General features: G+C 41.7%; 1 protein-coding gene across 2 annotated transcripts in view; it reads left to right on the top strand.

Annotated features, from left to right (window-relative positions):
* Nucleotides 1-17,217, top strand: part of SLC9A2 (solute carrier family 9 member A2) — a 38,956-nt gene that overhangs the window by 18,403 nt on the left and 3,336 nt on the right. For both annotated transcript variants that reach the window (XM_030569910.1, XM_030569917.1), the window contains 8 exons: nucleotides 2,851-3,068; nucleotides 5,557-5,759; nucleotides 6,635-6,724; nucleotides 8,032-8,102; nucleotides 9,130-9,291; nucleotides 10,140-10,236; nucleotides 11,145-11,276; nucleotides 13,324-13,414. In XM_030569910.1, coding sequence (XP_030425770.1) covers nucleotides 2,851-3,068; nucleotides 5,557-5,759; nucleotides 6,635-6,724; nucleotides 8,032-8,102; nucleotides 9,130-9,291; nucleotides 10,140-10,236; nucleotides 11,145-11,276; nucleotides 13,324-13,414 — 1,064 coding nt within the window. The remainder of the gene's footprint in view (nucleotides 1-2,850; nucleotides 3,069-5,556; nucleotides 5,760-6,634; nucleotides 6,725-8,031; nucleotides 8,103-9,129; nucleotides 9,292-10,139; nucleotides 10,237-11,144; nucleotides 11,277-13,323; nucleotides 13,415-17,217) is intronic.

Below are 17,217 nucleotides of genomic sequence, written 5' to 3'. Positions count from 1 at the left end.
CTAGAAAGTACAGGCTGTTCAGAAAGTGAAACTGATCTATCTTCCAGCAGCCTCAAACCCAGAGAAATAAAGGGAGCACAAGCTGTCTCATTGTGTTCTGTACCTTGCATTGGCTCTCCTTTCAATTTTGGATGTGTATAAAGATGCTGATTCAGATCTCTAGAGCCCTCAGTGGGTTTGGCCTGATCTCTCGCTATGAGTGCCCCAGTGGGGTGATTATGACTAACAGGGGTGATAAGGCTGTCTCAAAGATGGGACTCTGTGACTAGGGGCTGAACATTCTCAGTTGAGGGCCCTCTCTCCTGAAAGTCTCTCCAACAGACAGACAAGAGGCATGATCCTACTGGAGAACAGAAAACAATGTCCCAAATACCAGAAGGATGAAGAGTATAGGTCCAAGTTTAGCCAGAATTTTCTGTGACTCTGAGTGTTGTAACATGTTAAACATATAAGGAAGTAGATTATGGTCGCATGCTGGGATGTGCAGCTTTAGTGCAGGCTGTTTTTCAGGGGCCACATGCAGAAAGGCAAAATGGATACACGTCTTTCCATCTCTATCTGCAAACCACTGGCTTCATGTGCTTTGACCAAAAACTCTTATGCAGGATTATATGAAACCAGTTTTTAACTGGGAAATCAGCAAAGAGCTGTATGGTGACAGCATATCCCTTTAACCACAAACACATAAGATCAAGGGGGACAGTTGTTCGATAGTCTCAGCTAGGGATCATGCTCTCAACATACACACCTGAGGTAAATACTTGGTCACTTTGCTTCTTATTCTTATGGCCATCTATTTGGATGTCACTTTGCCTGCTCATATATTGGTTGCAATATTCCATTATGACGTAAGTGCTGAGTGACTAAAAGTTTATTTGAGCAGCTTGCAGAATACTGAAGGGACAGGACCATCTGAGAACTGGAAGACACCAGGGGTACATGTACAAAGCAAACAGTGCCCTGCATCAGCAAGTCTCAGCGCCTGGATCAACTTGGGCTCGTAGGACTTGTGCTGCAGCACTGAAAATAATAGTGTAGATGTTTTGGGTTGGGCTGCAGCCCTGGCTCTGAGACTCTCCTCCCTCACCAGGTTTCAAAGCCCAGGCTCCAGCCTGTGTCCAAACATATACCCTGCTGTTTGAAGTCCCACAGCATTAGCCCTGCAAGCCCAAGTCAGTTGATCCAGGCTCTGAGACTCACTGCTGATTTGCTGTGTAGACATACCCTAAATCACAAGCATTATTAGCTGGCAATAGTTTTAGTATAGTAAGCTCCATGGAAAACATATTAGCAGCACTCATGTTGTCAAATTAAACCACAGAAAGTATGAGAGTACTGCCCTCAAAATCTCAATGTGATGTTCATCTGATGGCACCTGGGGAAAAGCTAAGCCCTAAAGGAGTTGTCCCCACAAAGTACAAGAACAAAATTGGACATTTGACCTGTGATACAATAAACCAGCTGTCAGAACATATGAAAAACATAATGAAAGAAATAGGGTATTTTCTACAATGGGATTTCAGTCACAGATGTAGCTGTTTACAAGTGTAGGTTACTGTGGTTTTGAGGCTGGAATTAAACCACATTGGTTCCAATCATCCTGTACCAATTGGGGCGGCTCTAGGCACCAGCACACCAAGTGCGTGCTTGGGGCGGCAAGCCAGGAAGGGCACTCTGCCGGTCGCCTTGAGGGCAGCAGGCAGGCTGCCTTCAGCGGCATGCCTGCGGAGGGTCCTTTGGTCCCACGGCTTTGGAGGACCTCCCGCAGGCAAGCCGCCGAAGGCAGCCTGCCTGCTGTGCTTGGGGTGGCAAAATGCCTAGAGCTGCCCCTGGTGCCAATAAAACATAGCCATGCATTATTAGGGATTTGCCCTGGGGCAGCTACACTGGCAGCTGAAGTCCTTCTGTAGACAAGGGTAAGATTTTCAAAACTGCCTAAATGACTTAGGCACCTAAGTCCCATTTTCAAAAGTGACTTTCAGCCAGACTTTTAAAGGTATTTAGTTGCCTAAAGATGCAGATAGGTACGAAGTGGGATTTTAAAAAGCTTCTAGGAGCCAAACTCCCATTGAAATCAGAAATCAAAATGTGTCTTCTTCAAAGTCAAAATCCCATTGACTTTCAGTGAAATTTAGGTTTCTGAGTGCCTAAGTTACTTTTTAAAATGGAACTTAGGCACCTAAATCACTGAGACCTTTTTGAGCCTTTTACCCTGTCATCTCTTTCCTACTCAGAGTCAGTCCATGACAGAAATAGATCATTATACTGAGTTATGACCATCATGGACAAGGACATAGAAATACTTGTTATCAGAGGACATAGAGGAATAAGGGAGAAATATGAATGTTGTCCTTTAATAGAGAGAAAATGCAAGGTCCTTGGCCCTTGCTGTCTGTATCTGTCTTAGTAAGCCTTTCTTTCTCCCTCATATGTTGGATGATTGTACCGAACATCCCCATTTCACTCACTCATGCTGGCAACATACATATGCTGAAGGACATGTGTGATGTCTTGCATTGTGTTTCTTTGAAGGGGTTGTTTTGGAAGCTCAGCATTAGAATCTTGAGTGACCCTGCAGAGGGCCTTTCATTTGGCTGTGTGGATCAGCCTGTGAGAAAAGGTTCTCCGCACTAATAGTTCTTTAGAAAACACACCTCTGGGGAAAACCCCCTACATAAATACATTCTACATATATAATTGAAAATAGGTAGTTGGTAGAATTAATTATGTTTTTTATTTAGGAGACAACCAATATCAAAGGGATCCCTTCCTAACTGAATATTGCAGTAGTGTTCTTTTTAGATGAATGGGTTTAAAAAATAAACTAAACACTAACGTTTAACTTTGCAGGATAACAGCTTGTGCCATGACCATGAATAAGTATGTGGAGGAGAATGTTTCCCAGAAGTCCTACACAACCATAAAATACTTCATGAAGATGCTGAGCAGTGTCAGTGAGACCCTGATCTTTATTTTCATGGGAGTGTCCACGGTTGGAAAAAACCATGAATGGAATTGGGCCTTTGTTAGCTTCACCCTCCTCTTCTGTTTGATCTGGCGTGCACTGGGTAAGAAAGTCTTGACATCCAACTTTGTTCTTAAACATTCTTTACAAGTGAAACATGCATCTTTAGTGGCACAGGACCTGTGAAAAAGTAATAGCTAATCTGTGTAGGATAGGGGAAAGCTGAATATCTGCTTGTGCTGGATATGGGAGACTAATAACTTCTTCCCTCACTATTAGCAGGTGACTTCAGGTCAGAGCTCTAGGGATAGATAAAGCTGAGTTTCAGTAGGTCACAAAGTGGTCTCCTTACATTTAAATGTCCTTTATTTCAAAGAGATTAGTCTGCTTTCAAAAGATTACTTTCAGCTCAGTCTTCTGCTCATGAAAGGCTGGGAGTCCATAAATTCCCATAACCATAAAGCATCATCATTGTCACAAGCATTTTATTTGAAAGTGGTTTAAAAACAAACAAAAAATGAAAGAAAAATTCCCAAAATTATTGGCAGTGTCACAAAAAAGGAAACAAATAAGAGTTAGTTAATGTTTTGTATGTTTATCCAAGTCAGTCATGGTCAGAAATACCAATAGCATTACAATGGGAGATACCATAGTTAAATTTCTGTTTACTGTGTTATATGGTTCTTAAACCCAGAAAAGAAGAAAGTGTCTTCTGTATGTTGAGAAGAAACAAACCCTTCAAATAGTCGTTTTGGCTTCTCCTGTTCTGGGCCACTATCCTGCAAAGATTTATGCACATGCTTAACTTTAGTCACTTGAATAACCCATTGGCTTCATCACTTATGCAGGTAAAGTTAAGCATGTAACTGTTTCCAGGATTTGAGCCTTTGTGTGTTGGAGACAACAGGTAACATTTTTGAAAGTGTCTAAGTCTCATTTTTACAGTTATTTAGGCACTTAAGGCCAGGTTTACAAAGATATTTAGGCACCTAAAGATTCAGATCAGTGTCTAGTGGGATTTTCAGAAGTGCTTTAGTAATTTAGGACTAGATTCACAAAGGGAGTTAGGTGCTTAGCTGCCTCTTTAGGCACCTAAATCCCAGAATCATGCCCCACTGGGATTCACAAGCCCCACCCCCGTCAGCTGCCACCAACCCTATAAGTGTAAAACTAGCTCAGTGCCTGAGTTTTTGCATTAAGAGTTCTGTAGGCACCTATGTTTCCACCTTTGCACATGCGCACTGCAGCCTCACGTTAGGTGTCCGAATGCCTAACCTTCAGAGCAGTACATGTACCAGAGGAGGATAGGCGCTTCTCCACCTAACTCGCCTGCAGGCCCAATCCAGTCTGTTTAAACGTGGCGAGGAGGAAGAGCTCCCTCATAACCTTTAGCCCAGTGGCTAGGGTACTCATCTGGGATGTGGGAGATGCCCAGCTTAAGTTTCCTCTGTCCCTGAGAGGAGAAGGGATTAACCACTGGCTACGGGGTATTCTGATCTGAGGCTTAATCTCTCCTGTTGAAGCTGTTCCACTGTGAATAAATAATTAAAGGTCATTGGGCCGGAGAGAGTGAAAGCACACAAACTGAGAATGACTCTATAGTCTGGTGTTTAGGACACCTAGTGTTCACCAGGGACGTGGGAGACGCAGAGTCCTGTCCTTCTCCTTCAATGCCTCTTTAATTATATGGAACAGTGGAACAGCTTCAACAGGAGAGTGAGGGAACTCCCCTATCAGAATGTCCCATAGCCCAGTGACTAGGACACTCACATGAGAAGTGGCAGATTCCCTTTCCCCTCCTCAGGTGGAGGGAGGACTTGAAACAGGGGTCTTCCACAACCCAGGTGAGTATCGTGCCATTGGACTAAAAGCTACGAGGGAGCGCCTATTTCTTCTCCCCACTGGCTTCTTGCAAAAAACAACATATGAAGTTAATTTCAAGAGATTTCACGGCTGAGAATCCAAAGCAGAGGGAGGTGCCTCTGTCGAATGTGGATTTAGGTTCGAACTCCTTGAGCTTGAGAAAGGTGGGGTTTAGGACATAACCCTCTCCTTAGCATCTCCCATAGGCTAGCTTGGCTGGGGAACTGACTGTGAATGCTGATGATTTCTAGCTGTCTAACAGTTAGGTGTTGTGACACACAGCACCACTGTGCCTAAATTCCTTTGTGAATCTAGTCCTTAGGAGTTTAACTGAGCTCCCATAGACTTTCAGTGGGAATTAGGCACCTAACCAACTTTGACGCTTATATAAATTTCACCAGGTGCACCTTGGTGCCTAAATACCTTTGTAAATCTAGCCTTTGGGAGCTAAAGTCCATTGATTTTCAGTGAGACTTAGCCACTGGAGTGCTTACATCACTTTTGAAAATAAGACTTGGGCTCCTAAGTCTCTTAGGCACTTTTGAAAATGTTACCCAATATTTTAAACTAAAAATCTCTCAATCTGGTAAACAGACATTTCCTTTCTTAAAAAGCAAACAAACAAAAACAAACAAACTCTGTGTCATAAAAATAAACATCAGCAACGATAAGGCTTTCCATGTCACCTCAGTTTTCCCTTTGACTATTGTCTTTCATCCTTTCCTCAGGTGTTTTTGTTTTGACTCAGATCATTAACATGTTCCGGACAATTCCTCTAACTTTTAAGGACCAGTTCATTATTGCCTATGGAGGTCTCCGAGGAGCCATCTGTTTTTCTCTTGTATTTCTGCTTCCTGTTGCTGTGATCCCCAGAAAGAAATTGTTCATTACTGCTACTATTGTGGTGATATTCTTTACCGTTTTCATTCAGGTGAGAACTCTCCTCCTGTCAGGTTTTGCTTCCCAGATGTTTTGTGAAGAAGCATTTGGAAGAAAATCAAAACATTTAATCTGCCTGAATGAGCCTTTTTCAGAGGGTTTTGTCGTATGACCATACCTAAAAATGCAGTGTAGCCAGCAGCCAGGCAGCAAAGGTGTGTCAGGTATTTATTAACAGCTTATGTTAATGTGTAAGTAGCATTAAAATAAAAAGACGACATTTCCTCCATAAGTAAGTGTTAAAAGCCAACATAGCATGTTGGGCAAGCCAGAATTGGTGCCTTCTCTTAAAATAACCAATTGAAGATAAATACTAACCAAAAATTCCACGGTCACCTACTCTTCAATATTAATTTCCATTTTACTATTTAGTCAGCCCTGAGTTTCAATTTCTAAAACAATAGCTGACGGAGAATGTAGCAAATTTGTGTTTGAAATAAGAAAGTTTTCTGGTTTCAAAAGCTGATTGTTTTTCTTCATTATGCAATTCTTGAAAAACTTTTATTGGAAAAAAAATGGTTGCTATTAGCAAGTGGCAAGTCACCAATAGGATTTGTCAGATGAACGCATCCTTTTTTTATGGACATCAATCATAGTCTGGAGATTCCCTTCACTTCTGCTTTGCTTGTGGGGACTGTATTATGTGAGGGAGCACATTGCTGACTAAATGCAACACTTGCTAATTACAGGGGTGAATTCATATTTGAAACTACTGTACCATACTTGTCTTTGAGGAGCCATGAAGACCTCCAGGCTGATTGTCACAGTTTTGACTGAAAAAAAAAGAAGGCAAATGACTGAAATGCATATCTCTATTCCTTTATGTCTATAAGTCAACAAAGTTTTTTTTTTCTGTTTTCTGTACAGGGAATAACAATTCGCCCACTGGTGGAGTTTCTTGATGTTAAAAGATCGAATAAAAAACAGCCAGTAGTCAGTGAAGAAATTTACAATCGGGTATGCCATTGCTTTAGCATTATAGGGTGAAATCCTGGCTCTATTGAAGGCAATTGCAAAACTCCCATTGACTTCAGTAGGACCAGATTTGACCTGTAATGTGCATGTGCCACAAGGAGATAAACTTTATTTTTTATATATATATATATATATATACATATAATTTGCCTTTGGATTGTTCATTTTTTAATTTGTTGATCTGCTGTGATAAAATTACATTCCTTTTACTCTTTATATACAAATTTGCTGCAGTTTTAGAACTTGTCTGTGCTACAACAGTGGCACATGTTTAACTAAACTGATATTAAATTCAGCTAGTGAAACCAGTGCAAACCCTAATGTAGACACACTTAGACCAGTTTAACCCTACCTTACATCAATTTCTCTCTGAATCCAAGATATATACTCCCATAGTTAGATGCCTAAATAGGTTTGTGAATCCCACTCTGGGTGCACCACAATTTGTAACGTATTTACCCACAGAATACCTCTGAGCAGTAGAGAAGTGCTATTATCTCCATTTTACAGATGGAAAACTGAAGCACAGAGTGATGAAGGCTCAGATTCCCAAAGGTGTTCAGGCACTGAACTCCAGTTGATTTCAGTGGCATTTAGGAACCTAAATACCTTTGACGGTCTAACCCTGATGATGTGTACAGTGCATCTGGGAGCGAGCCTCTGAGCCAAGTCCAGAGACCCCTGTTAGCGGGGACCACATTAGTACACTAAAAATACTGTGTAGATGTTGCTGCTTGGGCTGGAGCTCAGGCTCTTAAGCCCCTCCCATCCACCGCCATTTGAGAGCCCAAGTTACAACATCAAAGCAATATCTATACAGCTATTTTTATGCACGCTAGCATGAGTCCTGCTAGCAAAAGTCTGTACACCTGTGCTGTGAGGCTTGCTCCTAGATGCAGTGTAGACGTATCCTAAGTGACTCGCCCGAAGGTCACACAGGAAGTTTGTGGTGGAGTAGGACATTGAAGCCAGGTCTCCTGAGTCCTAGGCTAGTGCTTGAATCACTCGATAATCCTTCCACTCAGTCTGAAGCAATTTAAACACAGACTAAACAGGTTTTAGGGCATCTATTAACCCTTGCATTCCCTTCTAACCCTGTGGTTCTGTGATTCTACTTTACAGATTTGCACTGGTTTAACTCAATTGACTTTTGAATTGATTGAGTTAAACTTTTCTAATGCAGACAAGACTTTAGTGATTTAACTAAGCTATCATTAAAGAATCACATCTAAGAGCAAGCTAAATGATGTCCATGGGAATTCATAATGAATTTGTATTTTTGCCTTTAGTTCTTTGATCATGTGAAGACTGGAATTGAAGATGTGTGCGGACACTGGGGTCACAACTTTTGGAAAGATAGGTAAGAATGTTATTTAAAACTCTTTATGGTAGATGGGAGACTAAGTTGGCTGAGTGGATGAGCTGGCTCACCAACAGCAAAAGCAGCCAGTCAGGCAGCAGATTTATGCCTCGGGGTTTTACTCCTGTTTGCTTTGGTTTTAGCATGCATGGGTTACACAGTGAGACAAAATAGTTTTATAAAACCACAAGAAAACAGAACAAAAACCTAAGGCTGAGTAAAAACCCAGCCCTCTGACCCCAGCTATGGAATTCCATCACCTCAAACCATTCATTCCCCATTTCTGGCTGTTTTTGCAATGTTTTTTGCATGGCTTTTGAGAGTTTGTATAAACCTGTAGTCCCCAGCCTGCTTTGCTGTTCCAGCCTGTACAGCTTTGTAATGTTGAAGCATAGGTTTAGCTCCTTGCTTGGTGGAAACCAAGTAGAGTCCTTTGGATCTTGTCACAGGAAGACTCAGGAACTAGTTGACTTTGAGGTGCCTGAAGGAGTTGAATATCAGAACAGCAGATTGTCTATTGCGTGGTTCTTGATGGTTTTATTTCAAACTTAGTAAGGAGAAGGAGGATCAATAATGGTTCAGTAAGCATCTAGTTGCTACACTAGAGGCGAGAACTTTTAACAAAATTGAATGTTCTTTTTCAGGGGGCCATTAAAAGTTCAGAGCATGAAAGGCAGTGAGTTCAAGCCAAGGCCTTTTTGTTGCTATTACAGTAATATTTACTGCTCCCTTTCTCTTTTAGGTAAATTGCTAATTAAAAATAACAATTGTCAATAAGTCAACACAATTAAAAGCTAAAAGTCACCATTAGAGGATGAATGGAAGAGCCCACACAAAGGCCAGTCCCAGCAGAGAAAAATTTACTTGATCCTTGATTACCTCATTCATTAATATTTGATTGACGTGGTCCGAAGTCCATCCCGCAGAGAGTAACCTCCATCCCCATCACTGAAGCTGTGGAATATTTGCTTTCCCAAACTATTTATAACAGAAGCTAACTGGTCGGGTTGGCTTGCCTTCCCCACAGGTTTAAAAAATTTGACAATAAATTCCTGCGGAGACTTCTAATCCGGGAGAACCAGCCCAAGTCCAGCATTGTTTCCCTGTACAAGAAGCTGGAAATCAAACACGCCATTGAGATGGCAGAAAGTGGGATGATAAGTACAGTCCCGTCCTCAGCTTCTCTCAAGTGAGTAAACTCAGTGTGGATGAATCTCCGTGTAGGTATGTGGGTTTATTATACTACACCATTTGTGTACAGGCATCATGTCTTCTTTAAGGCTGGTATCCTAGTGTTGCCTGACATTGACTGTGCAATTACCATTTTGCCCACGATGAATCTAAAATGAATGCCATCAGTGGGAGTGGTGGCTGTAGCTTTGGGGTCGCTCGGGCACTGGCTCACTAAGAGAAGTGAAGGGATTCATTGTTGCTCAGTTTCACCTTCAGCCCACAGAGACTGAAGGTGACCTTTGCTCTTTCAGGTTGAAGAGCCTGATGGCACAAGTATCCCAGAGTGCAGCACATTCCCATATGGAGCTGAGTCTAAATTGTGAGACAGTGCCTGCCCGTCTGAAAGCAGCTGGTACAGCCATGGCCTGATTTAGGAGCAGGCGACCACCCAGGGTGCTGGGCTTGGGGGCACTGGGCTCAAGTTGCTGTAAGTTAGTCAAAAAGTTAACAAATTGGGAGTGGGGGTCCATTTGGTCTAGGGCCAGCCCTGGGTACAGCAGCTGGAAAGAAGGTTTCAGGGGCACTTTTAAAAGTATCTCAATCAAATCTGTAGTTTAATCCAACCTGTATAGAATTTTGAGAGAGCATGACATTTTTGGGTGAGTTTTGAGCTTTGCCATTGATTTCAATGGAGTCAGGATTACACCCTTCATCTTGTAAAAAAAAATAAATTCCCACTATGTAAAATGTTATTTTTATCTCTTAAGGAAGAAAATTGGTAATTTGTATGATCAGGTATTAAGCATTTCTCTCTCTCTCTCTCTCTCTCTCTCTCTCTCTCTCTTTTTTTCTACTTTTCAACAGTGACTATCTGGAAGATAAAATAAGGCCGCTTTCCCCTGCTGAAATGGATAATATGCGAGAAGTATTAACAAAGAATCTCTATCAAATACGACATCGAGTAAGGGTGAAGTTATACTTAATAGAATGTCCCACATCAGTTTTGAATGTAAAGATCATCTGTAAAATCCATTCTCAGACCAGATTCTCAGCTGGTGAAAATCAGTGGAGCTTCATTTGGATGTATGCCAGCTGAGGATCTGTCCCTTTTATGTTCACAATAAGCCATAAGGGCTTTACGGGCGTTTATACCTTTGTATGGGTGCTGAATATTACTGTTACATTACAATCAGCATATTTACTTTACTTTTGAAGGGTCATGTGCACACAACCCCATGAAACCAAACCCCAGTTTTGTCACAGTTGTGTCATGCCAGTGTTTTGGTCAGCTCTTGATGTGAGATTGCTCTGCTCATTTTCAGTGGTTGTGTGGTTGTTTCTATTGAGAGTACGGATTGATGAGCTGAGAAAGTCATGACATAAAAGCAAAAAGGACACTGTTCTTACACCCTCCTGTGGCTAAAATGGTTTGTGTGTCTGTGTTTTTGGAAAGTGTTCAAATGAGAAGCTGGCTTCAGCTTGCTGGAGCTGAAAATATTTCCCCGCCTTTGGTGACTGATCTTATCATCTTCAAACGAGTGTCCTCTATTGACACATTGAATGAGCTAGTGTGAGTCTGGCATAAACACTGTATTAAGCCATTTTTCCCCAGTTCTTTTTCATGATAAATATTGGCAGGTTTAACAAAGGCAGGTGCCAAACAGAACGTCCGTGGAACAGATGGCTAAAGAAACATTGACCTAGTCATTCAGACAGTCCTTAATCAATTTTTAATGTGATTCGGTTTGGAAGATATTTGTGACGCTTAATAAAACTTTAAAGCAAAGAGTGTATTTTGTGCTGTTTGTAAATCGTCAATGCATTTGCTATTGTGCTTTTGAAAATGTTACCACTGCCTTTGTTTTTCAGACGCTGTCATATAACAGACACAGCCTGGCTGCAGATGCAAATGAAAAACAGGCCAAAGAAATTCTTATCCGTCGCCGACACAGCCTGCGGGAGAGTGTAAAGAAAACCCGCAGCCTGTCTAGGGACAGACCGGTATTTGCATTTTAATGTGGTTGTGGAAAAGAACTCGTCATAGCTAAATATCATGCAAAACGTCCCCGGAAACACAGGAAAACTTGAATGTGCAAGGGAACAAGTAAAAATCAGTCATTTGTAATACTGACACTTAGTCTCTGATCTTGCACCTTGTTCTGTGCATGAACCCTGGAGCTTGTGTGAAGCACCATTTACCTCCACAGAGCTCCATGCAGTTGCATCTGTGTGGAACATATTGTAGGGTGAGGTTCTGTTGCCACTGTCATCTGAAATGTCCACAGAGAACTTCACAAATTTCCTACACATAGCACTACAGACTTCTCTCTTCTCACTGTGAAGGTGCATCTGTAGGTTAACAGAGCCTGCTTGGCTGAGATAGACAGTGGAACTGAGGCAGAAAATCTGTCCATAGGATGCTCCACAACAATGTAAAGAGGTCAAATTTTGACCAAGCTGACTAGACCACCCCCCTCATTTGAAAAGTGCCAGGCGTTCTGCAATATCCACAGAGAGCACATAAGCCCTCCAGCTTTGAGGAGGCACATAAAGGACCTCCTCTGCCCGCCAAGTAAACTGCATGGTATGCTATTTATTCTCCTTCAAATGATGCCATTTGAAGGGCTGAGTCAACCTGTACTGCAACAATCACAGGTCATATCTGAAAGACTTAGGGGGAAAGGGTCTTCCAGCAGAGGCCACACTGGCAGCTGCTTTGAAATCAATCCATCTACCCCGTTTAGGAGAAAGGAAAATTAACCATTCTTTGAATATTTATTTTTGCATTCCATGGTTACGTGGTAATTGCTGTACTCATTGTTACAGCTGAGGTCAGAGTGACATCTGCAAGAATCACTGTATTTGGTTATCATCATTATTGAGGCTACCATGGCATTTAGTGTAACACTGGATCTTGTTCTGGAAGCACAATATTTTCCTGTCACTGCAGCCATGGCTACACATTGCTTTGGTCATGCAAATAACTGATTTACTAGCCAGGGATACCAGGGAGAAAGACATTTTGTGGGTGGGAAAAGAAACAGGTGGTCCAAGTCAGATTGTCAAAATGCACAGACAGTAATTTTTTAAATAATTTTTCTTAAATAATGCTGGATTTTTATTTTTATTTTTTACTTAACCTCTATGCCTTCAGCTCAGTGCTCATGGGTAGCACTACAGTATCCAGAGGACAAATATCTGCTAGGAAATGATTTCAATTTCAAGTTTCTTTTGGGTACACAATGAGTGGGAAGGGTAGATAGGGAAAGAGGGCAGATTTAAAAAAAAAATCTCTTGACAGTGTGACTTTAACTTCCACAAACTGGATTCACCTGAGAAATTGTAGATAAAAAATTAAGAGTCGTATGCTATAAGCTACCTACCACCAGTTGCTGACTGTCTTCAGCTCCACCTGATTTTAATGGCTCAGCACTTTGCAGGAGCGAGGCCTTTAGGCTCTGATCTTGCAAACAGTTAAATGTGTTTAACTCTATGCAATGGGTTGCCCCATGACCTCACTGGGATTAGTCACATATCTCAAATTACTCAGCTATATCGGTGATTACAGGATCAGGGCCTAGCTTTGTTCCTGCTCTGAGAGTTTGTAAGACAACTTTGAGCTAATTTTAACTGAGTAATAAAGTTCTAAACAGGGATTGTGTATAGAAAGACTTTAGGTTTTCCTACATTAGCAAAAGTGGTCAAGAAAAGGTTGGGGTTAATGAACATGTAACTAACTCTGACCTATTCAGTCTAGTATAGATGCATATTAACATATTTTATTTTGGTTTAGCCGGCTGACAATAACCTTAGCTTCCCATTGGCTAGGGTAGGCCTCAGCCAGCTAAACTGAGGCAAAAGATTAACCTAGGTCTGTGGTGGGAAAAGATCATGATTAACTATTATGTGTTTGCTAACCTCAGCCTAGCCTTCAGCTCTTTTCCTAAGGTAGACAAACCCTTTCAGATGTCTCGCTTGTGTTTCTGGTGTTCATTATGTGATATTTCACTCTAATATAATTTAACACTTCCTGCATTTATTTATACAGGCTATCACCAAAGCAACACGGTTTCTGTCCCTGCCTAAAGACGCTAGACTGCCAGAGAAATTACGAATAAGGAATAAAACATCTTTTAGAGGTAATGCAACGTGGTCTGATACCAACGGCAGCACGGCCTACCATATTGTATATTTGGGATGGACAGACTCCCCAATAGGGCCCCATTTACCCATATGAGTAATTCTTACGCGTGCAAGCAATTGCATTCACGTTAATGTAATTACTCACATGAATAAGGACTACTTGTTGGGTGAGGGTTTGCAGGATTGTGCCCATATCCTTGCTCCTAAACTACAGATTCAGTAACTTCTTCAGTTGTTTTTAAGACCTCAGCACTATTCAGTTGAAAAGCAGCTATTGTAAGCATTTTTGTAATATCTCCTTAGAGCAGTGGTGCCCAAACTTTTCCTGTCACACCTGTCCACCCTCTTACCAGTAATGGAATCTGTTTGCATCAAACCCCTCTCCCCTCCATTATGCACAGTTGGCTCAGCAGAGGAGCTTGGGCTGAATAGGGTGACCAGATGTCTCGATTTTATAGGGACAGTCCCAATTTTTGGGTCTTTTTCTTATAGAGGTGCCTATTACCACCCACCCCCATTCCGATTTTTTACATTTGCTGTCTGGTCATCCTAGAGCTGAAGGTAGTGCTGGGGGCTGAACTGGGGATAAGGAAGGGGCTGGCCTGGGGGTGGAGAAGGAATGAGGGCAAAGCTGGGAATGGAATGGAGCTGCGTCTGGGACCGGAGCCAGGCTGGGGGCGCAGTGGAGTTGCGACTGGGGGTGGAGCTGGGCTGGGGGCAGAGTGAAGCTGTGGCTAGGGCCAGAGCTGGGCTAGGAGCAGCACGGGGCTGGATGGCACTTCCTCCTTGCGGGAGCTGGCCCAGACCTTGCCGCATGCCCCCTTGAAAGTTCCTCTGTGCCCCCCTTGGTGGGGCGTGCCCCATGGTTTGGGGACAACTGCCTAAGATGGTACTGTGTTATTTTACCATTGCAAATACTGCTCTTATGGGGCTATTAAGATATACCAGCGTTAATTAAAAATTAAGATAAAATAAGTTATTGATAATTAGCAGAATTAGAATTATAATAATTAGAAGTGACTTTTTTGCTCCAATAAAGTTTAGTGGTGGCAGAATATACTTAACTGGGGGCAAGCTAGGGGAAAATGGTGAGAACAAGAGCCTGGACCCTGTGGGTGAAATCTTGGCCCTGTGGAAGCCAATGGGAGTTCTGTCATTGACTGCAATGAGGCCACGATTCCACTCCTGGTATTCTGTAGGTGAGAGTAAGATAAAAGTAGTCACATCATTTGAAAAGGGAGTCAGAAGAAACAACACAAATAAATAAATCAGGGCAACAAAGATTTGGAAAACAAAATATTTAGTCCTTGATTCACATGTCTTCAAAATACACATTTCCGCCATGATTCCCTTTTTCTTATTGAAGGGGATATCTGCATTTAAGGACCAAGCCTGCAAACCTTTACTCATGAGAGCAGTCCTTATATAACTACTCCAATAAAAGTCAGTGAGATTTCTCATGGCAGCAGTTCTGTATCACTGAAGTCAATGAGAGATTATGATTTAGTTCAATGGGAACAAGCACATAGGAGTCAAGCCTACTCATGTGAGTGAGGGTTTGCAGGATTGGGTTCCTGTTGTGTTTCAGTGTCTAAGACTTTCTCTGCTTATATGTTCACTAGAAGGATTATCTCCTTTAAAGATTTCCATGGGGTGAGATGTTAACATCCTGCCTGCTTCTCCTTTCCCCCCAAACTTTGATGCTAAAAAATGAGAATCTTCTCTGCATTACTCCCCACACATAGCAGATAAGAGTCATTGTCATGGGTATTAGAAAGAATGAAATCTTAGATCCACAGACTATTGTCCAAAGAGAACACCTAGTCCAAACCAGGTGAACAGGAGCCATAACCAGTGGATAGGTTATTTGAACATCTGATAGGAGTTAGGACACTCACATTCTACTCCAACTCTGCCACTGACCGTTGGCACATAACTGTGTCTTTTTGTGCCTCAGTTTCTCAAGCTGCAAAAGGGGGATACTACTTACCCTCCTTTACAAAGTGCTTTTTCTGCTATAAATGAAGCACTATTGACAAGCTGAGTGTTACTATGGCAACTGGCCCAGAACGCTGATCCATGGATGAATTTAACACCCTTTGGGTGATGTGTCTTTCTGGACAGTGTAGTGTATTTCACGCCCCATATATCTCAGTGTTTGCCAAACCAGTGTTTAGGCATTTGGTTTCTCACCAAAAAATTTTTAATATTCCATGAAAAGAAGACAGTCTTTATGAAAAATTTCATTTTGTTGTAGTCTGAGTTTTCCATAGAAAAACGGTTTCAATGGAATATCTCTAGCTTGCCCTGTATATTATTTTTATTATAATTTATAAGTAGATAGAACCTGATCCAGCTGATTCTCTTCCATGTAAAGTAACAATCAAGAGCTACCCCTGGGAAGATGCAATACATTTAGATTCAGTAACATTTCCAGACCATACTACCCACCATAATTAGTGGAATATGACTCTCCCCACAAGTTTAGCAATGGATCATGTCCTTGCAAGTTGGTAATTATGTCTTTGCTCTCCTGGAGTGTAGTGATGCCTTTTATTCTGTAGCTCTGTCTACAGAGGTCATCCACTGTCACCTAGAATTAAACATTGAAAAGGAAATGTTCCTCAAGATTATTCAATTGTCAAAAAATATATAATTTGACACATTTAGAAAAAAAAGCAATAAGCCTGCCACCAGAGATGGAAGAAAGTTTTCTTTCTATGAAATTATGTGGGTGGATGGCCAATTATATGAGGATATATTTTGTTGACCTCTTCCTCCTTTGTGCAAGAGAAATGCTGTGAAGAGTACTAATGGGAACCATTCCTATGACAGTCCCACAATGTACTCCTCTTAAATACTATTAAAAATAGATTTAAAGCATCGTAACTGACTTAAATGTAGGAAATACCACAATTCATTTGTAAATGGTAAATGCTATAAAATATGGAAGTATTAAAATTATGGCAAGTATGCAAATATTGCTGAAAATATTAAGAAATTTAAAGGAATGCTGCTAAAGGGAAAATCATTTTGAGCTATATCTGTCTATCTTTAAGAATATTATCAACTTAAACTACCAGACAGTGACCATTCAAGAATATTTGTTGATAGATTACCACAGCTTTCATTGCAACAATTTGTACTCTGCCCTGGGGAGACCAATGAGAAGGGGTTTGAGGGATTGGAAACTAAAATTTCTTGCATGGTGTTTCCTTGACATTGTCTCTTCTGGTGGCATAGAGAGGTAGGAGACATGACCTCCCACCTCCACAGATTCCCAGGGAAGATCCTTTGTCTGGTGGAGGATTGGTCCCTTTGTGCTGCTTCTCTGGAACTCCTCCATCCTGGGCCATGCAGGTCCTTCAGGGAAAAGCATGCATACATCGAGGCTGAGTTAATAGTGATTTGATTACTATTTACTTAGGTAAGGATGCCCAGTGTAATACCGGCTGCACAGAGAGGACAAAACATTGAAAAGAGCAGTTTATCCACCCCGCTTGCCCATACAAACCCTACCAGAGTAATATCTGTGGAACATTCCCAGTGGGAGTTCTTCAGGGCTGGGGAGGGAGTAAATGCAACAGACCTGACACTTTCCAGTATAGACACTGCTACACTTTGAGCTGGAGGTATAAATTCCAGCTTGAGGAGACATACCCTCCAAACCAGCTACTGTGCTAAAAATAGAAGTTTAGCCGTGATGATGCACACCGTGGGGGAGGGGTCTACCTGCCCAAATACATGGCTAGCATTTCAGATGGGATTGTACTGGGGCAGCTAGCTCACCCGCTGCTCA

The sequence above is a fragment of the Gopherus evgoodei genome, chromosome 1, assembly GCF_007399415.2.
Source record: "Gopherus evgoodei ecotype Sinaloan lineage chromosome 1, rGopEvg1_v1.p, whole genome shotgun sequence".
Lineage (NCBI taxonomy): Eukaryota > Metazoa > Chordata > Testudines > Testudinidae > Gopherus > Gopherus evgoodei.
Note: the sequence above shows the minus strand (reverse complement) of the source record. Positions and strands in the feature narration are given on the sequence as shown.